The following is a 23,648-nucleotide window of genomic DNA, read 5'->3' on the forward strand; positions in this document are numbered from 1 at the left end:
TTAGACCAAAGTCAACTTAACCAACTTAGCCACAGCATTATCCATGAGGGCTACACATGAAGGCTTGCTGGCAGTTTTCTTCAGTTGGTATAAGATCAACATACGACTGACTCTTCCCACGCCTGTACAGTACGTGGCTGACGGGGAGGGCGGGGCGGTTGACTCGATCGCTGTCGCCACGAACCGTTACCGTCAAATAGTTTATCAAATGTAATGCACACTTACAAATGATAAACTCAGTTCTTACTAAAAAAAGATTAAAAAAAAGCACAAAACTTAATATTGTTATTCAACAGGCATGCTAGGCGAGACTTCATAAGAATCAGAGGATAACACTGAATTCTCGAAATTTCATTTCTGACAACGTGTTGCCCGACTTTCAATGATATCCCCTTAATTATAAGAAAAATTAGGTGTGTCACTGCATTATTAAGAGCTCTACCTAGCGACTGAACAAGGCCCGAAAGGCAAGGAAGCAAAGTCAGTAAGGATCAACAAAATATGGGCATGTTGACGTTAACGTCTTCTGAAATACAGCCAACTATTATATTTGTATAAGTAAAGAACAGTAAACATTGTGATTAGACTGAACTACGCTAGAAACTGTTGATGCGTAAGACCATGCAGTCAGTCTGTGTATTCCACTCGGTGGTGAGTATCCACAAGGAGCAAACGTTTTCCTTTGTCGTTAGGTACATGAAGGACGGCAGTGGTTGCTAACTTGGTGTAATCGAACAAACAGGAAAACAGAAATAATAAACTAATCCAAAAATCCTAAGAGGGACTTTTAATTTCACTGGACATTCGATAAAAAAACATCTGTAGTACCTCGTTGTTCCGCTGTGAATGGTGCTTTCCGCGTGTAGGGTGCTTTCGAAGACTATCAATGTTCTTGCTACTGGCTCCTATGCTGTTTCTGCGTCACACCGCTGCAGGTAGTTGTTTGTTGGTTCTTCCCTCCCCTTCCCTTGCGGTGTCGTCATTCACAAAACGATCATTTTAAACAGAATATACGACTCCTGCGTAACGATATCGTTTAGGACGCACACCTTCCTTGCATTTCCTTGCATGCAAGTTACTGGAAGGAAATCCAAGATCAATAACTTGGCTCATTTCTACGTAAACGTAGTATACGCATTTATTTATCCAATATTTCAACGTTGCGTTGTCACTGATTCATTGTTCTATTTTCAGGAATGTTAGCAGCGGCGGGGGGCGTCTGCAAGGCGGCGGGGAACACATCCTGTAACCCCGGCTGGGTGAGTAATAAAGGCTGCATGGTGATGACGTGCCGGCTTTACTGCTCGTTAATGTTGCCTCCACCCGCTAGGTCACGTAGGGAGTAATGACACTCGCGTGTCATGCACTAAAACCAGGATTCTTGCAAGTATGGGCCGTACCTTGCACTACAGATTGGGTCGCGCTTAACTACTCGCTGGGTCACCGCTTCTTCACAAACTTATAACTATATAGACATACCGGATGACGGGAGGCACACAGGTCTCAGTACTATTAGGGGTTTGCAAATGGATCTGAGGAAATGCTTAAAAAAAAATGGGTCGCTGAATTGAAAGTTTGAAATGCACTGTACTAAACTATAGTAGCAAGAATGCTTACAAGCACCCGCCAGACACGCAGCCGTCTTACCTAAGAAGTGATCGATGGAGTTGCAATTGTCCGGATTTCTTTTCTTTTTTTTCATTAAAATATAACTAGTGAAAAATAGATAAAACCAGAGGAGAACAATGAATGCTTCCACTAATGTCCGGCTCCCGTTGCGTCCCGGGGGTAGTCCTGAGCTTTGCTAACAAAATATGACAAAAAAATGATTGACCGAATAATGCATGACCACCACGTAGCCTACATTGTACGTGGTGGTCATTCATTATTCGGTCAATCATTTTTTTGTCGTATTTTATCTATTGTATGTCGTACAATATATCCTATTTGTTGGCCAATACTGCGGGCGACACGTATTCTTTGGAATAGTCTGTTTAATTCATCTACTTTTTTATCGGATTTTTCCCAAATTTTAAGCAGTTTGAGGTACGTTATCATGTGTAGGTTTTCCTGTTTAGTGATAATGTGTCAATATATTTTTCAGATACTTTGGTAGCATACAAACAGATAGATAAGCAGACATACAGACCGACAACGGCAAAACACTATCATATATAAAAAAAATCGAAAATTTAACTAAAGGTATAGGTTACACCCTCATGCCTTTTTGAGAGTAGCCTGCCTACCCATAATTATGGATTCTCTTGAAAATTTGAAGATTTTAAGCAAGCTAGAAATTACACTCAAACATCCCTGGTGAGTGTGGGGATCATTTTTCATGGACGATTGACGGGCAAATGCCAGCGGGTCAGTGAACGAGAACTGACGTGGCGGTCACTGGAGTCACGCGTACAGGGGCAGTTGTACGTTGTTATGGGTAACGGAGAAGCACAGTCCACTCGTACGTATATGGTGCCCTAATTAATAACTGACTCCATTATCTGTATAGAAACCCTGTGCTTGTTTTATAGGTGTTATTTTTCATTTTAACGTACCTACAATCAAGATACTCGACTCCTTGGTCACCACAATATGTTCTTTTGTTTCTTCTTTCTTCTTCCCTGAATGGCACTTCCACCACACCATGCTCATTAGATTCAACCGGTCAGCAAGGAGTTATGTAATGTACTTTTGATCGATCTAACAAACTAGCCGTGACGCTTCCCCCTTTACATCGATAGTACTTTTCTTCGGGGAACCTTCAGAAGAGCCTGTCTATCCATCACCCAGCGAAGGCCCACGCGCTCAAGGCCTTCCGCGATACCTGGAACGAACTCGATATAAGTGACCCTTTGACAGGTTGACTCTTCGTTGATTCATCTCTTTTTTTCCTTTTCTTTTGCCTCGCCTTTTTCTTTTTCATCATCATCATTACCATCTTCCTCCTCCTCCTCCTCCTCATCTTTCTCCACTTACTTTTGATATTTTCCCGCACCAACTGACCGCCATTGACCCTCCTCGTATCCACACACCTTACAGAATTTATGCGCATGAGACATAAATGGTAGCAACTCCTCTTCCCTTCGCTTCTCATTCCTCCTTCTCCTCTTTCTTCCTTTCATCCTTCAGACTACTTATACTCTTTCCCTTCCTTTCTCTCTTTTTCTTTCTTTCCTTCCTTTCCTTTCCTTCTCTCCTCTCCTCTTTTCACTCATATCCCTTCGTTTCCCCTCTTCGTTTCTCCTTCCCTTTCTTTTCTTTATTTTTTGGCTTTCATCCCTTTTCCTTTTTCTACTTACTCCTTCCCTTTCTTCTTTCTTTGATTCCCCTTCTCTCCTCTCTCCTTTACTTTCTTCCTGTTCTCCACTTTGTTCACTCCTATTTCCTTTCTCTTCACCTCCTCGCTTCTCCTTCCTTTCATCTTCTCTTTCCGGTCCTCCTCCCGTTTTTTTCTTCCTTTACCTTTCCTACCCTCTTCTCTCCACTTCCCTTTATTCCCATTCCTTTATCATTCTTCCCTTTCTATTCCCTCCTCACTCATGCTATTTAATTTTATGCTATCTCCACTCACTTCCCTCCCCCTCTTTCTATCTTCCCTTCCTTCCCTCAGTCACTCATCATTCTCCTCCCTCTCCTCCCCGCCCCCTTCCTGCCACCTTTCTTCCCCTCACCGCCATCGACCGCATAGTTCCTCTGGCTATTATGTGTAAATAATTTAGCGGTAGGCGTCGATACAGACACACATGACAAACTGAGCCATCGGGACCAGCTCACGGGGAAGCCTGAAGCAGCGCCGCCCTTTCTTATGATCCTTAATCCTCTGCTCCCTTCCGTGCAGAACTTGGGGTGTGACAGTCAGGTCCAGTAGTAAACGTGGGATAAGCCTTTGCAACGGCTCCTCTTCGGCACACCTAACCTCATGCATATTTGTAGCCTTGTTAATTTAGCTCCCAGAGTGTTTGTTGATAGAGAAACGGCCCCCTTTATGTTATTATATGTTTTATTATCGATGTCATTTATCTATTTTTCTTATATGTTCGCCAAAGCTAACCTCATACCTATTCGTTGTCATGTTAATCTAGTTTTATAAGTGTTCATAAATAGAGAAGTGGACCGTTTTACGTAACTGTATGCTTTTGTATTATTCTTGTTATTTTTTGGGGGGGTCGATGAAGAGCTAGAGTGTTTATCATCAGAGAAAAGGTCCGTTTTACATAATTGAGCGGCGCAGTGTCCTATCCTCCAGTGTGTTTTGGAGACGCGAGTAGAGTTGATTGGATTACGTGAGTTGGGGGAGGGGGATGGGAGGAGGGAAGGGGGAAGAAGGAGGAGAAAGAGGAAGGAGAAGGAGGGGGAAGCGGGGGAGAGCGTTGTGTAAAAGTGAGAATGAAACGGGTCATGGGTAAGGGGGGGGAAAGGTGTGTGTGTGCGTGTGTGTGTGTGTGTGTGTGTGTGTGTGGAGGTAGCGTGCGCTGGGACTGTCGTGACGTGGACTCGTATCAATACGAACTTGCCATTATTCCTCCCTTCCTTTCCTTCTTTCTTCTCTCTCTCTCTCTCTCTCTCTCTCTCTCTCTCTCTCTCTCTCTCTCTCATCTGCGCAAAAAGAAAACGAGAAAAAAAACACAAAAACAACGAACACTTATCCAGGAACTGACTCCCCTTGGACCGAGCACTCAAGACAAGTAGTTAAGTAACAATCGATAAACGAGGAAATTATGTAAAAAGGAATGATTGCACGCATCGCCAAGGCCTTAATTGTGTAGTACTTACGAGGGGAAGTATTCAAGTTCGTACACCTTTTTGCCCGTCGCTAGATTAACATTCCCTTCTGCTATTTCTTTGTTGGCGGACATAAATGGTGTAGCCCTGGAGATGGATGGGTGGGGGTGGATAGTAGGTAGTGTTGGTGGAGGTAGGGGAGTGTGGATTTATGGCGAGGGATAATCATCTAGGGTGGTGGTGGTGGGGGGGGGGGGTTGCATGGCAGGGGACTCGCAGGCAGATTAGGGCTTGAGTCACTGCCTGCATGACCTTGCGTGGCCCAAACCGTGTTCTTTTCTTTCTTCCCATCAACACATGGCTAGCATTACTTTGCCACAGCTTACTCCCACAGTTCTGGGTTTTATGGTTCTGGTAATCCCTTAAAACCTTCGTTCCGTGTTACTGTTGCCTGCACAGTTGCACAGACGTTGCATATATACGATTCACGAAGGCGGCAGGTTTTTTGCACAAAGCGCGACACTTGGTTAGGTTTGTTGAAAGTCTTTGAAAACATCTTCCGTGCGACTTGGCTTTGAGGTTCGCATGACGCAATTGATCAATAGTGAGGTCGATTTTTCATCGTTTCCTCTCTTCTCCTTTTTCTTCTTTTTTCCTTTTTCTTCGTCTTCTTCTGATTCAGCTTTCTCTTTCTCCTTCTCCTCCTTCTCCTACTCCTCGGCCTCATTTTCCTCCTCTCAATTGCCCAAGAGCCTGCAGATAAACCACAGTATGTAGATTTGGGAGAAACTGGTACTGCTACATGAATATCTCACCAGGCATATTTAACTTTCAGAATGTATAATGGTTTATGCAAGTATCTTTCAACGTATTAGTATTCGGCTGCACTTTTGCATGCTACGGAATTCTTGGTTTTGTTGGAAGTCAGCCGCACGCTTGAATACTAGAGTTTCTTGGAATGTGTTGGGAGTCATTTGAATAATTAAGTTTCCACGAATGCGTTCAGTCACACATTTGTAAGCCATAGTATCCTGGAATGTGTTGGAAGTCAGCTACACATTTGCATCCCATTGAAATTTGTAGGCTATACATTTTGCATACCAACTGTACTTTTCCTTGTTTTATTACGTCAACAACATATTTTCATAGCACGTTTTTTCTTGGTTTTCTTGAACGTGTGTGTTTTACGGAGACGGCTGCCGTGATAACACCTTTCTGTGTGTCACTCTGGAGACGTTTCTATTATCCCTGACCTTGACTCCCTCCCCTCGCCGCTGTCCTGGTGCGGCGCCTCCTGCACGACACTCGGGTCCTCGCCGCCCAGGGTAGGTCAAGGGGCTGGCTCTCACTTCTAGGTCACCAAAACGAGGACAAAAGAAGTTGAAATCCAAACTAATTTTAAAGTCTCATAATTAGGCGCAAATTTAGGGATCTTCAAGGAGAAAGAAAAAATATCATTACGTCGCCATAATTTCTTTTACGAATACCTTGAAACAATTTTGCTTCAATGTAATCTGACGTCTACCGTGGCAGCAGAGGTAATGCCATGCTGCCCCTCGTGACCACATCATACGTTCAGCACGATCTTTTAAGCCATCAATGTCCTCAAACGTCACGCTGCAGATCTTTAAGCGGTGGACAAAGAAAAAGTATGGAAGAAAACTTAGCTCTCCATATATGTTGTTTCCCTCTTATATTCGCATGTTAATTAACGTTACATATCTCTCATTACCATCATCAGCAGCAGCCGCCGTTATTAGTCCACAGCCGAGCAAAGTCCTCTTCCGATGTTTTCCACCTATCCCTGTCTGATGTTAGCGCACTCCATCTTGTTCGGGCAGAGGTTTTAGTTTATTTCCTCCATATGGCTTTTTATCTTAACTTCTACATTGCTGATTTATTTGACCTCCCGAAGTAAATTTCTTTTCTTCTAATTTATATCAAACTATCTTTAACCTTTGTCTGTTTTCTAATCCATGGTGCTCGCTTCCCGTCTCTCCATGATAAATCCAGCAATTTCCTTTTCATTCCTTCTTGCATATTTCTTAGCTTTTTTTCTAGATCTTTTGCGAGGCGTCAAATTCTTAACCTGTGTGCTACGACTGCAAGGATACACTGATTTTACACCTTTCTCATCAAGGAAAATAGAAGGTTGCTCTTCATGATGTGTAAATGAAATCTAGGTTTATTTTACCGTAGAGTTTTATTTCCTTATTTTTCTTTTTCTTTTCTTTTTTTTTCTTCTTCTTTTTTTACCTTGAATCCATCAGTCCCAAAGGCCTTAAAATCACGTTCAGCGTACTTTAATCTACTCCTTTATTTAGCTGATGAAATGGTTGATAAATTGTTAAGTAAGTGATTAGTGAGTCCGTGCGAAAGTTAGCTGTTTTTATTATTTAGTGAGTTGGTGAGTTGGATTTTAAATGACTTATTAAATTAGTCGGTAGTTAAATCTATTAATTTAGTTATGTAGATGATTAGTAGATTTGTTCGTAAGTTGGTGAGCAATGTTTATTCATCCATATTTTATTCATTCACCTGGACATTCATTATTAACGAGAGAATGGGCACTAAGTTGTAAATGACAGTTTAGATATTGTAATACAGAAACCACACACGCAACTAACAGCGCTCTTTCCTTTCCTCTGAATTTATTTATTAATATATTCATCAATTCATCAAGGCAATACAGAATGAAATTTGTTCATGAGTTTAAACACTAAAAAAGAAACCGTTCTGTCAATCGGAAGCCCACCCATCTTGTCTTATATATGTATTCTTGTATTTTTTATTCATATATTCATCAATCTACTGTTGAATAAAAGCTGTGTATGAGCTTAAAAATATCGTTATAAAGAATCACACAGACAAGTTACACCACACTCTTTCTAATACTTTTTCCACCCTCGTTTTTTCCACCGCAGGAGCTGTGTCCCATCACCCAGCACTGCGTCCATAAGCAGTGCATGCAGCTCGTTTACCAAGAGCCGCCGGGGTACGAGTGCAAGGCCGGCTTCGTGTACTGCGAGGCCCTGGCGGCGTGCGTGGAGCCGTGCCGTACCCCGCCCGCCGACACATGTAGCCGACCAGCGCCCCTCACGCCGGTCTGCCCCACGGGACACGTCTGCTGCCAGAAGTGAGTGGCTGAGAGAGAACTTGATGACTCTCTCTCTCTCTCTCTCTCTCTCTCTCTCTCTCTCTCTCTCTCTCTCTCTCTCTCTCTCTCTCTCTCTCTCTCTCTCTCTCTCTCTCTCTCTCTCTCTCCCCATTCACGTCTGTATCTCAATTTCTACGCTTAATTCATATTTTCATCAAGCTGTCGGTTCGTCAGCGACCGAGCAGTACTAAAAATTTAATCATGGATGTAATTAAATGATTGCAGTTTTAACACACACACACACACACACACACACACACACACACACACACACACACACACACACACACACAAAACCTACATGTCTTCCCCTCCCTCGCCATACAGGGACGCTACCACCAAGACCTGCACCACGCCGGAGGACTGCCAGAGGTCAGCCGGGCTCAATTTACCGTCCCCGACCTGTCCTGAGAGCTACGTATTCTGCGTGGCCATGGGCGGCTGTGTCCTCGGCGGCTGCCCTGAGGCTGCTCCTGCTGGCGGCGCTCACTGCGACCTGGACAAGGTGGGTGGGTTATACGTGTGAGCTTTTTCTTCGTCATCGTCATCGTTATCGCGTGTGTTGCGTCCCGTGATTTTTCTCTCCTTGATACGCTAAACTTCCTTTGATCTTTATGAAATATTAGAATGTTTGGTGACTTGAGCCGTAACTTGAGTTGAAGAAAATGGGAGTCGGATGTAAACAGAGATAGGTATAGATAGATAGACAGATAGATCATTTCCTTCAGATTCAGTGACAAAGCTACCTCAATATTATCGCCTCTAAACACTGGGCTGACGTCTATTACCGTAACCCATCACAGTGACACCCCGCGGCTGCAGCTCCTGGTATGCAAATCATTCTCTTTCTTTGTTTCCATGCTGTGCCGAAGCTTCCGTGACCTGTCGTCCTCGGATTAGAAGAAAGTGGCGTGCGTGGCCGAAGTTATCTCTTATCCCCGCTCCCCCTTCCCCTGCATTATCATCATCATTTTGTATCCACCTTAATTAGCAGACACCCGTGAGATAGCAAGGAAAATCACAGTGTGGCATGTGGAGTGAAGGCAAAACTAATGGTTGATGATGATTCCGTTCCAACTCTGAGACTGCCAATGGAGAAGGCATAGTAGAGGTAGCTCCACTCCCTTAGATAGATAGATAGATATAGATAGAAAGAGAGAGAGAGAGAGAGAAAGAAAAAAATATATGTTGTCAGAAAACACACACACAAAAGAAGCGAAAAATAACGAAAATGTCAGTAATCATCATTCCCACTCCTTAGAACAAAAGCAGGATTATATCAAAGTAAATCGTGTTCGGCTGAGATGAGATATATTGTAGGACGGAAGGTGTAAGGTGGATATACACGCCAATTTGTACGCACACTTCCAAATACTATGCACCCATATCAAAGAAAGGAACTACTCTGAAAAAAAACTATGCTGATGTATAAATGTGAAATACTGAATATCACAATAATTATATTTTTTGCTTCAGTTATTAAGAGTAAATCGCCCCCCCCCCCCTCCCCCCCCGTGATATGAATGGCGCACTCGTAGCACAAGGCAGGGAGGGTATCGTGTGTATGCAGTGCAGTAAGGATGGTCAAAAGACGATAATAACGATAATGACGTCGCTGATGATGATGGTCGGCAGCGGGACGTGAGTCGTGATGGACGCAGCAATAACTCACGTCGAGGCTCGTCACGCAACGCTGGGACTGCTCTAACCTCCTTCCCTAATCACGGCACATACCTAACTTCAAGGTCCCTTCAATCGTCTAACGGGCAGACTAATAAAGGGGCCTTGAAGTTGCTTGCTGCAGAAGGCACATAATTGCTTAGACTCTACCCTACTCTGTGCCTTCTGCAGGGATAACTATGTATGCTCCTGTTTTCTTTCAGTCTGCCACCAAGGAAGTCCGATGCAAATGAAGGACGTTTTCTTAAGATGGCTTTATTTTTTCTAAGTTACAAGTGTTGTATACAATGTCCGCTATAAGAGAGACGAGCCATTCTCAAACGCCTTTGGTTCTTACAACAACTATTTCCCAAGGCCACAAAGGAGTGTTTTTCGTATTCATGGTGCAGAAACCTTGTCAGATCATCACTAGGCTCATAAAACCTAGGTAAAAACATCCTTCGGTCCGTAGACTATATTTATCTAGCATAAAACGACCCTTGGAGATACCCACACCCTCTACGAAAGCCTTACCAAACATGGGTGACATTGTAAGCCCCGAACTGTTGGAGAATATGGGCCGCGGCATGTCCCTACTTTTCTCCCTTCACACCCGACTTCGAACCAAACTCAACCACTAACTTCTCGACCAACCAAACTATAGTACTACATTGATTATTAACTTTTTGCTTGTTTTTTCCTTTCAACTCTCTAAGATAAATTATATGCACTATGGGAAGTAACTACGTACACCCTTATTTCAGTTAATCAAATTTGTCAAGCTACGCCCTGGAAAGCAACACACCCACATCCCTGTTTTATTATTTATTTTACCAGTTTACCAACACTACCAAGCTATACATGCAGCGCAGCGATGCATCCACACATTTCTATTTTATTCTCATTTCCGTTCTCTTTTATCTCATTTCTATTCTCTTATATGCAGCAATATTTAGCGGGCTTTTTAATCATTCCTTCCTTGAGTTGCTTCCTTTACTGTAAAAAAAATATATAAAAACTTGCCCCCTTTCCTCACATTCGCTCCTACATAATCTAAACTTGCCATCTAAGCTATGTCCCCCTCCCCCTTCCCTCTCGGGCCGCAAGGACATACCAAACCCCCTTGCCACCACACCACATTACTCTAATTACACGCCTGTCTTTCTAATCAAACAAGCACTCAGGAAAATGAAAAAATGAAGGTGCTGTCGTAATTGGCCCAGCGGAAGAAATGAGGAGGCGCTAAATTACTTAGTTCCAAGGTTAGGGCGAGACCTTGAAAAGTCGACGGAATGAAGGCTTGTGATGTCCCTCCGCGGCGGGGTCTTTGAGAATCATGAGAACGTCTGTAGAAAAAAGAAATAGAAAAAAAAAAAGACAGAAGGAAGTCCAGCACACGCAGCCGTATATAAGCATGAATCTCAGGACAATGGACAGTGTAATAACTCCTCTACCCACATGGTTACCCGGTGATAAGATTATAGTGTTTTCTTTTTTTTCCTTCGTTCTCCTTCCTTCCTCCCTTCGTGTTTTCGTCTTCTTTCCGTCGTTCATTATTCTCGTTAAACCATGTCAAGGTCGAAGCTTGTCCTGTAGCCCTTTCTTTATCTCTAAATTCCTCTCTCCCTTTTGTTCAAGCCTTAATTTTCTTCAGGTCACTTAATTTTCATCCACGTTTGGAATTTCACCTTCAAAGCTAATTCACAGACGTCCTTCAACCTTCAAAGCTAATTCACAGACGTCCTTCAACCTTCTATCCTTCTTTTCTTTCTACCTTTCTTTTTTTTTTAACCTGACTGTCCTTTATTCCTTCCTTCTGTCATCCTCACTCTAGCTTTTTTCTTTAACTTCTTTCCTATTCGTTCTTGCCTACGACTTGAGCGCTTTTAAGAGGAAAATATAAGGGAGGTAAATATATACTTGTATTTACCTCCATGATAAAAAAACCCACCTCCAACCATGTGACCATTTTCTTTCACGTACTTTTCATGTCCTCTGACCACGGCGGCCATGCACTGATGCACAGCTTTAGCGTATATGCCCCCAACTTGACCCTACTTCCTCGTGGTGTCTACAGGTGTATTGTCCTTCTGTGGGGCGCTGCGTGGAGAAAAACGAGTGCGATGGCGTGGATGTTGAGGGCCGGTTCACCTGCCCGCCGGGAAAGGTGAGTGTTGGCTCATTAACCTGTAGATTCTGGCAGCCTCGATCACTATAACATTTGGTAGGTAGGTTTATGGATAAATCACGTGTTATAGAGTGCAGTGTTGGCCAGCAATTAAACCTTTACCTCTCTGTACATTGACTGATAGTTTATTAATTGTTGCAGGTATAGAACAAAGGAGAAGAGAGGAGTCTGCCATTATGAATAACTGATCGGGTTGCTATATGGTAGATTTTCATGATAAAAAGAGTAAAATAGATAAATATAATACTGTAATAATAGCAATGCTGTTATTTGAATCAGTTTGCAGGTAGATGAGGAAATTGTTGAATCAGTGAGTAGAGAAATATTGATAACTATCCTACATGTCACTTCTTTTTTTACTTGTTCCGCTTTGTATCGCTTCTTAGGTCCTCCTTGGTACTTCTCTACACTGCTATACTTCACTACACACACTTATAAGTTACTACACTGTGCACACTTATATACACTTCGCCCTGCACTGAGCTCTGTTTTTTCCCTGTTCACTTTGCTTCCCTTGACTTTGCTTTCTATTTTCTTTTCTTCACTTTAGCATACTTTTTCCTTTTCTTTTGGATTTACCTTTTATAGTTACATTACAGTCACCCTTCCTTGCTCCCCCAGCCCTTCTGCGTGGCCACGGGGAGGTGTGAGGACACGTGGGCATGCGGGGTGCCTCTGGGGGACAATGGGGGAGGGGAGATCTGCCCCCCACACAAGGTAAGCCCGAGGCGCATCCTAGATCTATGTAGTACACTTATCTTTATACTCCCTTGGGCTCATCACACCAAGGACTGAGTCACCCAAATAAGTAAAAGTGACACCCAAATAAGTAATGGGAAAAGCCGTGGATAGTGGGATATATTTTGGGGGGCATTTTCTGAGGTAGTTTTATGACCCTTCTGCTAGTTTTGTAATGCCAGAAGGTTAAAAAGAAATATGTAACGGAATCCGGAAGTATAACGGTGATAGGGAGACACACTTAATTAGCCTACTTACAATACTTATACCTACTTTTGTGATCCTGTGTACATTCCATACTTAACCTCCTGGCATTAGGGAGACACACTTAATTACTTACAATACTTATACCTACTTTTGTGATCCTGTGTACATTCCATACTTAACCTCCTGGCATTAGGGAGACACACTTAATTACTTACGATACTTATACCTACTTTTGTGATCCTGTGTACATTCCATACTTAACCTTCTGGCATTAGGGAGACACACTTAATTACTTACGATACTTATACCTACTTTTGTGATCCTGTGTACATTCCATACTTAACCTTCTGGCATTAGGGAGACACACTTAATTACTTACAATACTTATACCTACTTTTGTGATCCCGTGCAGTATGTACATTCCATACTTAACCTTCTGTCATTAGGGAGACACACTTAATTACTTACAATACTTATAAACCTACTTTTTGTGATCCTGTGTACATTCCATACTTAACCTTCTGGCATTAGGGAGACACACTTAATTACTTACAATACTTATACCTACTTTTGTGATCCTGTGTACATTCCATACTTAACTTATAACCTTCTGGCATTAGGGAGACACACTTGATTAGGCTACTTACAATACTTATTCCTACTTTTGTGATCCTGTGTAGCCTACATTCCATACTTAACCTTCTGCCATGAGGGAGACACAATTACCTACAATTCTTATACCTACTTTTGTGATCCTGTGTAGCTACATTCCATACTTAACTGAACCCTTTGGCATTACAGTTTGATCATTCTTTTGTGCCATGAACCTGCAAATACACTCATTAGAACACGATTAATCTCCTTTTCGGGCCTTGGAAATAGTTGATGACAGAGGTGGCAGCTTCTTTAAATACCGACCACAAAGGCTCCAAGTCCTCTTTTCGTGGGGATACTTCTTTGGCTGCGTGCGGATTCAGATACTAAAATGGCCCGAGTGTGAAACCTTTGCCGGTTGTTAGGAAGAGATTTACCCACTGTTCATCAATTTCCAATGTGCTTAGAAAAGTGTTAATCCCCCTCATGTCAGTGGTGACTCAGCAGTGGCCATCCTTTCCTGTGCTGGCTCACCCTTATCATGGCAGGTATGTAATGGAAGGCTTGCATTCTCTGACCTGCTGTGTTTTGTGTTCCAGCCTGTGTTCTGCCTGGCCAGCCGCACATGTGAGGTGGAGGGAGGCTGCCGAGGCCGCCCTCCAGAGACCATGGCAAGCATCTGTCCCAGAGGGTAAGTGTTTATGTTGTGTCTAAGGAGAGTCAAAGAGGGCAACCCCCACCCCTTGTAGAAAAGAGGCTGAACATTCCTTTTGTAAATAAGTTGTGTTGAGTCACGGGATGTGGCTTTGGGCTGCCACGGCCGCATGGCTTTGCAGATTTTATTGCTAATTTCACACTGCTTTTCATCTCTGTGCTGTTTTCTATAGTTTTCCAAGAGGTTTAAAGGTTATTAGAAAATATACAGTATAACAGCAAAGGAGTACCTCTTAAGTTTTTTTTTTTCATAATTTTTTTTTCTGATTGTATTGATTCAACGACTAAACATGAAACTGAATCCAAGAGATTTCTTCACCATGTGTTCAGCATCTATATTGCTATAAACTGAGCAGATCAAAGTATCCTGTGTTATTCCTGCAGCTGAATTTAATGTAAACTCATGAAAATTTTAGAGAAAAAAGACAAAGAGATATATGGCTCTCAAAAATCTGATAATGAAGATATTGTATTTTTAACTGTTCTGCCTATACCATATTGGCTTCACCACAAAGTTTTAAGCCTTAATTTTCAGTATCTTGTGAGTTGAATTGTTGGATATTTGGTTAAAATGACATTTTTTTCATTTCAAGAACATTAAAAATACCTTATTTATTGAGGTATGAGGTTAAAATTGGAATGGTTAATCTCCATTGTGGACTACATTATGTGGCATGAATTTCAAGTGGATAGCTTTAATTAGAGTACGCGAATAGGAGTAACTGCCCAAGTGCGAAATGTGGGCATGTTATCAAAGCCAATTAATTAATTTCTACCATGTTGAGTTGTAACTTTGGTAGTGTCTTTGGCTATGGAATGGATTACCTAGGATACATGTATTTAATTCTATGCTAGAACAAAGTAGAGCAAGAACAAATGTTGAAGAACAGTTACATTTGCCCTAGTACCTATACCCCTCTGTAGTTATACTGAATCCCCACCCAAAATAGTTTGTCCACCAGTAAGAGGTATTCTTCTGGAAATGTATTGTTTGATTTTCCTACCTTGTTCTTCTATACTTGTCTACCTTACCAGAACATTTACCTGTCCATCCATTCACTACATTCGACATTCAAAATGTTAATGAGCATTATTTGTTCTGCAGGTACATCTATTGTGCCCAGAGAGGAGAGTGTGTGGCCAGAAGCAGGGGCTGTACGGAGCCAGTGGTTAGGTAAGGCATCCAAATTAAATCACTTGTTAACTAGGTTTTAGTGGTAGTACTGAAGTTTCCTAGGAGAGAGAGAGAGAGAGATTTACATAGAAAATCAGAGAGAGAGAGAGAGAGAGAGAGAGAGAGAGAGAGAGAGAGAGAGAGAGAGAGAGAGAGAGAGAGAGAGAGAGAGAGAGAGAGAGAGAGAGAGAGAGAGAGAGAGAGACCCCAGCAGACTTTTGATTTTCCTTTCACTGTAGATTGAAGGTCCCCTAGGTGAATTCCTGTTTTTTTTTTTTTTTTTTTTTTTTTAGTACCAGAAAAGAGATTAACTTATTAAATCTTTTTCTCACAGATCATTAAATTTAAGTCATACCTTTTGAAGACAAGCAGTATAGGATTATATCATCATTATTTTTCAGAAACCATATAATTATGTGTTAAGTGTTCTGTCTGAAAATATTACCTGAGTACTTGCATTTCTCAGGAATCTGTGACAGATTTTGTTCTTGTTTCAGGCAGCAGTTTTTATCATGTCCTCACGGCACCACCTTCTCCATCCCACGTGGTATTTGTGTCCCAGAACCAGAGAACGGCAGGCTTCTTGATGAAGAGAGAAAATCCTGTCCTCCTGGAACTGTTCTCTCCCTCTCTAATGGTGTGTGTGTTCCTGATCCAGCAAAGGAAAAGAAGAGGTTGACCTGCCCCCCAGGCACAGTGTATCATCTCACTGAAGGCACCTGTGTCCCAGACCCTGTCATGTATGATGTAAGTTCCTCATTACCAAAACAAATGTGGTGGCCTTTGCACTGAACTCTGTGGAACACAATCTCACTGTTTGCCAAAATTGAGTTGTTCATTTTACCTAATAGGGGATGATTTTAGATCCCCTATTAACCATCACCTAACTCAGAAATATTTATTTTTACAATTTTTGTTCACATCAAATGTAGCTAAATTTTATTTGAAAGAGCCACCGTCAATGTAGTTCATTGAAAAATTTGACTCCATACAAACAAATATTATGGTGTTTATATATTTACTTTTTCATGGTTATTAAATCTCAGTTAATATTTATGACAAATGTGTTTCAGGATGTTCCTAGTTGGGCCTGCCCCATGATGAATGAGTCTCGCAAGGGCAGCTTTACTTACTCCACTTGTATCACAAGTGAACAGTGTTCTACTGGCTTGTCATGCTGCCCAGACCCAGGTTAGTGAGACACTCTACATATACAGTTAGCCCTCTGACCAAGTCTCCTTGGGTGATATGATTAATTTTGTGCTGGAGGTGGAGCAGGTTCTGACTCAGTTGCCAGGATTAGAGGAAATTCATGGAGCTTTTAGCTGATTTTATTTTGAAAGTGTTTCCATATAAATGATGAGATATTTTTATGCAGTTTGTATGGGCAGTTCAGTGCTATATGATAGTGAAACCTGTTCAGTGAAGGAGGAGGATGTCTACAGGCTGAGATACACAGAGATGAGGATGGTAGGTGGATGTGCAGTGAGTGCATCACTGGTGCACCTAGTGTGTTTTGTATTTTCAATGAGAACTTGAGAAGTAGGATGTGACTTGTACCGGGTATGTATTGGTCTAGGGGTTATTAAGGGTAGGTTGAGTTGGTTTGGGTATTGAGAAAGTATGGATGAGAGCAGTGGGTTGAAGAGGGTGAGAAATGTGAATGTTTATGGTAAAATTGTGAGAGTTGGTCCAAGAAGATGTGGGGCAAGGTGCTAAATGATCTACAGCAGTGGTTCTTAACCAAGGGATCATTGCCCTCTCATTAGTGATTTCCAGAGTGGTTGTGAGCCTTGGGGGAAATGTTTAAAAAGGGAATTATACTTGTTATTCTCTCGACAAGAGCATGAGCTAGTGTTGAGAAGTTTATGAAAAAAATGCAAAAGTATGGCCTTTACTAGCTTTGGTTTACTATAGTCTTCTGAGGCTTTGTTTATTAAATCTGGGAGGGGATTTTATCTATAGATGCAAAGAAGGCATGGAGGGAAAGGCCAATTTTTAGCAGGGACATGGTAATAAAAAGGATAAGAACCACTGGTCTACAGGATCGAGCAGTGTGGAGAGCCATCATTAGGTGAACCAGGCTGATGCATGCAAGCATACATTGAAGCATTTTCTGTTTTGTTTTCATCTTAACTCTTTATCAGTGGTTGTTGGAATAAGCTTTTTGTTCACTTATCATTTTGCATTATTTTAAGTCAATGAAATTGGTTGGAATCTTAAAGTTTAGTTACTTTTCTTTTATTCAACAGAAACATGGCACTTCCAGTGTGTGAACATGAATGGAGAACAAGATGCTGGTGCTCTTAATAAAACTTGCCAGCAGCTTGAAAAACCCAAGTATGACACAACCGTAAGATGTAACAGTCCAGAGGAATGTCCTCAAGCCTCTGTCTGTTGTGGAGGGAAATGCAGATCTCATGATGGTGTTACAACTTGTCCCATTGGCACACTGTAAGTTCTTCTTTTCAAATGAGATGAAATGAATATGAGTGTAGGTTGGAAGAAAACTAGATGTAGAACCCTGTAGTACCTGCCCAGCATTGTATCAGTATGTGCACTGGGCCTTACTCTTATTATGTGCCTCATGCCAGGGTTATGGTGAAGCCTTTGGGTCGCAGCAAAGTTGGATGGGACAGCTAGTAGTTCTGACTAACCATGGCTTTTGGGATAAAAAAAATAAACATTCTCTCTCTCTCTCTCTCTCTCTCTCTCTCTCTCTCTCTCTCTCTCTCTCTCTCTCTGTGTGTGTGTGTCTGTCTGTCTGTCTTCAAGATTAGTGGGCCAACCATAATCTAGTGTTATGTCATTGTGAGAGATGCAGCTGCTGCATGTTATGTTTCAGGTTCTGTTCAGCCACCAGTGCTTGTGTGCGGATTGGGAAGCCATGTGGTAAAGCATGTCCCCCCAAGAATGTCTTCTGCTTGACCTCGCAAAACTGTGGCACTCAAAATTCCTGTGGAGATGGTAAGTTTCTGTCATTAAATGTGCTGTTTAGAAAAACAATTAATTCACATCTGAAGGATGTGACATCTAACAGCTGACTGCCTGAGGAGCTGTTTACTCATCTCATTTTCATGTTATAGTAGAATGTTAATTTAACACAAATCAGTCAAAGATTATTGATTTAACATGAGACCCTTGGAAAAATTTTTGAGGAAGAATTGCTAATGATAATCAACACTCTCATCTCTTGTGAGTGACTAATGGAACCACTTTAGGTTTAAGGACAGACCACCAAGTCTGGACCATGGGGTCTGTGTGGTCTGATTTTCTATGTAAATCTATGTAAATCTCTTGCTCCCACTGTACTACAGTGTCAGTCAGTGGTCCATAGTATTGTATCTTGGGAATTGATTCCTAAATTGAGGAAGGTTCTGAGATAGCTTTTTCAGAATTGCAGCTGCATTTTAAACTCATTTAAGGTTTAAGACTGGACATACTTATTCTTGGTCTGCTTTCTTTTTCATAATATTATATTTATTACCTTTTCTTTGCCATTACTTACACATCAGATATGTAGAAGTGCCCAATAATAGATACATTTCCATCTCTTTTTTGCTAATAAGGCAATTATACAAGTGGAGCCCCATGGATGATGCCAGACATCAAGTGGGTATCAGAATTCAGCAACAACAGTCACACATGGAGGGAGGTGTTGCTTTCGGAGACCTACAAGAGTGCATCCACTGGGTCACAGGACAGATCTCTTGTGGTGAGTGCTATGCATATGCCTCACTACCTCATGTTCACCTGTAAATATTGTGTACATCCAATGGGAACAGTAAGTAGTGGAAGCTCAAACTTTAAAAACAGAAAGTACATTAGGATCTCACCAGAAACAACCTCCAAAATAGAATTTTCAACAATGATGGCAAGTTAGAATTGATACAAAGTTTCTACAGTAATGTTTGAGTTTTTTCAAATAATTATTTATTAATATTATTATTATTATTATTATTATTATTATTATTATTATTATTATTATTATTATTATTTTTTTTTTTTTTAAGGAAGCCTGTGTGTACATCTTGAACAGTGTTTGTTTGTTGCCATCTTGATAACTTAGTCATCAGACTTCCGCCTTGGTCACAGCAAAGGAAGTGTGGTGATAAGCTTATTGGTGGCACCACCCTGAGAGTTCTCACCCAATTTTCTCATTTTAAGCCCTCTTATCACTATTTTTTTCAGCTGAAATAATAAGAATCTTTGTTAAACTTACATGAGTAATATAAAACTCACCTAAGCACCTTCAATGCAGATGTCTAACTATCAGGCTTACCCCCTGTGCAGCAGGTTTAATAATATTGCATAATCATTTATATTTAAACTGCCTAAGTGAATGGGATGGTCATTCCATACCAGAAAATCTGATGAGTGCAGGGCAAAACCTATAGGACCACTGCAGCTTGAATGGGGAAAGCCCCTCATATTGCTTTGGAGTTGCTGGTTTGGTGTATTGTGTTGATCACCCTTAGAACCAGTTTTAGAGTTAACCTATGGAGGGCTCTGTGTGTTGGGTCCTGGAACATCCTGAGCAGTTTGGTGGATCACTGCCTTACCTATCTAATGAGCTCAGAAGGCTGAAGATGAATACAGTAGGACTTTCTAAGATGAGGTACCCTGGCTGTGGCGAGATCAGTAGTGGGATGTACACTTTCTCCTGTTACAGCATGAACAATCATGCCCATCTTAGGGGCATCTCCAGCCATCTACATCCATTTATTGTTGAGGTTAATCTGGTTGATGAGCATCTAATGTGAGTTAGACTGAAACACACTGGGCTTCATGTCTCTTGTGGCTGTATACTCTCTTACTTAGATGTTTGAAACTGAAATGAAGGACGCATCTGTTGTAGGACCACCAAGTCACTGAGGTATGGAACAGGTATCGTGGGCTCATGTCTGTTGGCAAAGCACCCACACTGCAGAAGCATCAGGCAGAGAGAGAAAGGCTTAGGCCTCTGCACTGGTCACACATCTGGGGGTATTAGGATGCACTTTGACTCATCATGTCCAGAGTATAATTTCACTTTCATTATGACAGTATCTCATAGAGCTCATGCTCATTCTATACAGCACAATTCCATATTTTAATTAGCAACTCTTCTATTATCACTAACTGCAATTATTCCTACCATCTCACTGCATAATAGTACTTAAAGTAGTTCATCTATTGGAAATTACTTTGGGAATTTTCTAAGTTATGTTTTTTGGCATGGTCCACAAACATTTCATTATAATTTCACCCCCAAATGTAATCTTTTTAACTAAAATGAAAACATAAAATGCTTTTGAATATAACAGTCCTCTTAAAGTAATAAATCTAATCTGGGCTGAGTATGCCAAAGTAGCCTGTACAAGCACATCAAAAGAGATGATATAAGTATTTGATAGTATCTTATTTCCTCTTTCACGTTCTGCTTGACAGATCTTTACTGTGACAAACCTCACAACTGCATATGGAATGTGGTTTTACCGGGGGCAACAAAGTTCTCCATGGATGCCTATTGAACCTGTCTCTGAGATTACTCCAGCACATTATGTTCAGTACCGGCCACTTCCCAACCTTTATGAGTTTGGGCTTGACTATATCAACATGACTGAGGCAGGTAAGAATGTCTAATATATATATATACATATATATATATATATATATATATATATATATATATATATATATATATATATATATATATATATATATATATATATATATATACATGTCTGTATATAGCAACTCAAAAGCTTTGATTTTAGAATAAAGAAGTGGTATGTACTATGTTAATTTTCTGTTTTTTGTTCTTATTCTGCAAAGAAAGAGGACAACAGCAAAAAATGTTAAAAAAATGAGTGAAACACGCTACTCCAACAAAAAGTTCATAGAGTAAGATGCTGAGAGGAAAGACCAATAGTTATACACCAAAATTTCTTAATAATCTTCTCCTGAAGGAATGTAAGTTTTATAAGGGGGTAAATTTTAATCAAGGAAGGCAGTTTCTGAGTTTACCAGTGAAGGGGATATGAAAATGAAGATACCAGTTGACTTGTAATATCTCTTGTCCCAAGGAGAGGGTTTTTAGTTGTGTCATGTTGGATGCACCAGGACTGGAAGGCTTCTGTGTGAAGTAGTGTGTGACTTCCAAACAAAATCTGCTCCTGAATGTGTCTCCCAAACCCAACCTTTAAATGGATGTCATACAAACATTTCAAAGAATGAAAGTAAAATCACTTGTAACACTGTACTGCCATATCTAAGGATAAATTAAAAGTCTCGTTTAAATACTCTTACCAGAAGAAATAAGATGAAAGATTTGAGATGCTTTGTTGCAATAGAAAATTTCAGTGTACAATAAAACCCATTTAAGTAGGCATTCTTAAATCAGAATTATGTCAGCACAGTAGAAAATGGAAAAAAAAAAATGGGGGTGGGGTAGCATCTGCTGGATAAAAGTGAAGAAATTGCTCTTAAATCACCAATGTGCCATCTATGGGAATTTCAAAGGCCAGAGGCTGTGGGTATGGCTAGGCAAGTACCAATTATTTCAGTACCAGAAGTAGTCTACTGGTAGGCTACATGAGTATGAATAATACATTTATAATTATGTACTGCTGGCACTAATATATATATATATATATATATATATATATATATACATATATATATATATATATATATATATATATATATATATATATATATATATATATCTATATCTATATATATATATATATCTGTATATATATGAGGTTTATTTAATTTGTAGGCACGGAAATCAAGAGAACAGTGGTGCAGCTTTTGGCTCCAGAGTCACCCAGCATTCAGGTAGAAAGAGTAGTTTCTACAGTAACCACTGAAGAAGATGTTCCCAAGCAGTTTTCATTATGGAGCATTGTTAATGTGACTTGCAATGACACCCAGTACTGGAAGGTGTGGATGCAAGCAGCAGGTGAGTCACTTGGAAACTGTACATATTTGAAATGAAGGGATCATTCATGTGGAATTTATATAACTTGTTTCAGTGCATGTATATATACGTAAATATGATATAGATATGATATATATATATATATATATATATATATATATATATATATATATATATATATATATATATATGTATATATATATATATATATATATATGTATATATATATTTGTGTGTGTGTGTGTGTGTATGTATGTATGTATGTATTGGGTACTACTAGGACCTCCACACACTACACACCCCATTGCCCTTTCTCAAGGGGGGACAGCAACCACTCCTTGTCAGCAGAAAAATCATGGCCTGAACTCGAACCTCCTCCTGCCAGGCCACAAAGCCTGGCAGCGCAGAGCTTTAACTACTGAGCTATTGGAGTGGTGTGTGTGTGTGTTTACCTATTTGTAGTCTACTGGGCCCGAGCTAAACTCTAATAGTCCTGTCTCCATATCTACATTTATCCAGCCTTTCCTTCATTTGTTGGACACTGTTCACCTCCACCACCTCTTCCTGCAAGCTGTTCCATGTGTTAACACTTCTATGTGGAAATGTGTGTGTGTGTGTGTGTGTGTGTGTGTGTATAGATAGGATATGTGATGTATGTGCACACCTTACTCTCAACAGATTTCCCCAAGCAAGCTGTGAAAGGCAATCTTCTGCAGCTTGATTCTGAGAGTGTAATGTTATGGGTGACCTTACTCCAAAGTCCAGGCCTCCAAGATAGCATTGGAGAAGATGGAGTCATGGGGAGAGGTCTGACTCTGGAATGGGTAAAAAGGCTTGACTCGAAAGATGAGAGGTTGGCTGACCTCTTTATCTCTCTCAACGAAGGCAAAGAGTGAGTGATGAAGATAATTTTATTTTGATATTTATACTTATAACTTTTTAATAATTTAATAATTTATTAGTTTTTAATAATTTATTAGTATTATTTAGTAATTTTGAAGTATACGTATTGCTACATCACCGAGTATCTTGGGATTTTCTGCTTTAATTTTTGTGCTGTAAGGGTCGGGCTGCACTCCACCTGCCTTTTGATGACATTCAGGGTCCTCTTGGAAAGCAGCCTTTTCTTCCCAGGCCTTTTCTTATGGGTCAGGAAGGGACCGGGTCCTGCGTCACATATTTTCTTAGTCCATAGCTGGGCCTTATGGACTGAAATTCCTGTGTTCTCGGCAATACACCGATTAGACTTTCCCTCCTTGTAGAGAGCATGTATGATCTCTATCTGAGCCTTTGTGAGTTGTTTTCTCTCTGGCATGGTTAGCCGTAGAGGGGTTGGATGTATAGCGTGCCTCGCAAATAAATTGGCAGGAGAAAGAACCACCGAGCGGCAAACATATTCTCATGGCCAAAGCACAAGGCACACTGAGCCATCTATGGGAATGAAGACTGCATGAAGACAAGACATCACTGAGTTGCTAAGTAAAAGTGTTGCCAGATCTCCCTAGAATTAACGTGATGGCAGGGGCATTTTATTAAGCTAGTTTTTTATGTACGTTTCACCTGCCGC

The 23,648-nt window shown here is 40.8% G+C and overlaps 1 protein-coding gene across 6 annotated transcripts in view; it reads left to right on the forward strand.

Annotated features, from left to right (window-relative positions):
- The window catches only part of LOC127004154 (uncharacterized), a 62,152-nt gene that overhangs the window by 578 nt on the left and 37,926 nt on the right, over nucleotides 1–23,648 (forward strand). For all 6 annotated transcript variants that reach the window (XR_007757664.1, XM_050871607.1, XM_050871604.1 and 3 more), the window contains exons 2-16: nucleotides 1,195–1,259; nucleotides 7,647–7,858; nucleotides 8,207–8,384; nucleotides 11,616–11,705; nucleotides 12,348–12,443; nucleotides 13,865–13,956; nucleotides 15,085–15,153; nucleotides 15,651–15,900; nucleotides 16,227–16,344; nucleotides 17,406–17,607; nucleotides 17,999–18,120; nucleotides 18,723–18,868; nucleotides 20,584–20,764; nucleotides 21,920–22,102; nucleotides 22,760–22,973. Coding sequence is in view for 5 of the 6 variants with exons in the window: in XM_050871607.1 (XP_050727564.1) it covers nucleotides 1,195–1,259; nucleotides 7,647–7,858; nucleotides 8,207–8,384; nucleotides 11,616–11,705; nucleotides 12,348–12,443; nucleotides 13,865–13,956; nucleotides 15,085–15,153; nucleotides 15,651–15,900; nucleotides 16,227–16,344; nucleotides 17,406–17,607; nucleotides 17,999–18,120; nucleotides 18,723–18,868; nucleotides 20,584–20,764; nucleotides 21,920–22,102; nucleotides 22,760–22,973 (2,218 nt within the window). In the remaining variant the exon portion in view is untranslated. The remainder of the gene's footprint in view (nucleotides 1–1,194; nucleotides 1,260–7,646; nucleotides 7,859–8,206; nucleotides 8,385–11,615; nucleotides 11,706–12,347; nucleotides 12,444–13,864; nucleotides 13,957–15,084; nucleotides 15,154–15,650; nucleotides 15,901–16,226; nucleotides 16,345–17,405; nucleotides 17,608–17,998; nucleotides 18,121–18,722; nucleotides 18,869–20,583; nucleotides 20,765–21,919; nucleotides 22,103–22,759; nucleotides 22,974–23,648) is intronic.

This window comes from Eriocheir sinensis, chromosome 27 (genome assembly GCF_024679095.1).
Source record: "Eriocheir sinensis breed Jianghai 21 chromosome 27, ASM2467909v1, whole genome shotgun sequence".
Taxonomy (NCBI): domain Eukaryota; kingdom Metazoa; phylum Arthropoda; class Malacostraca; order Decapoda; family Varunidae; genus Eriocheir; species Eriocheir sinensis.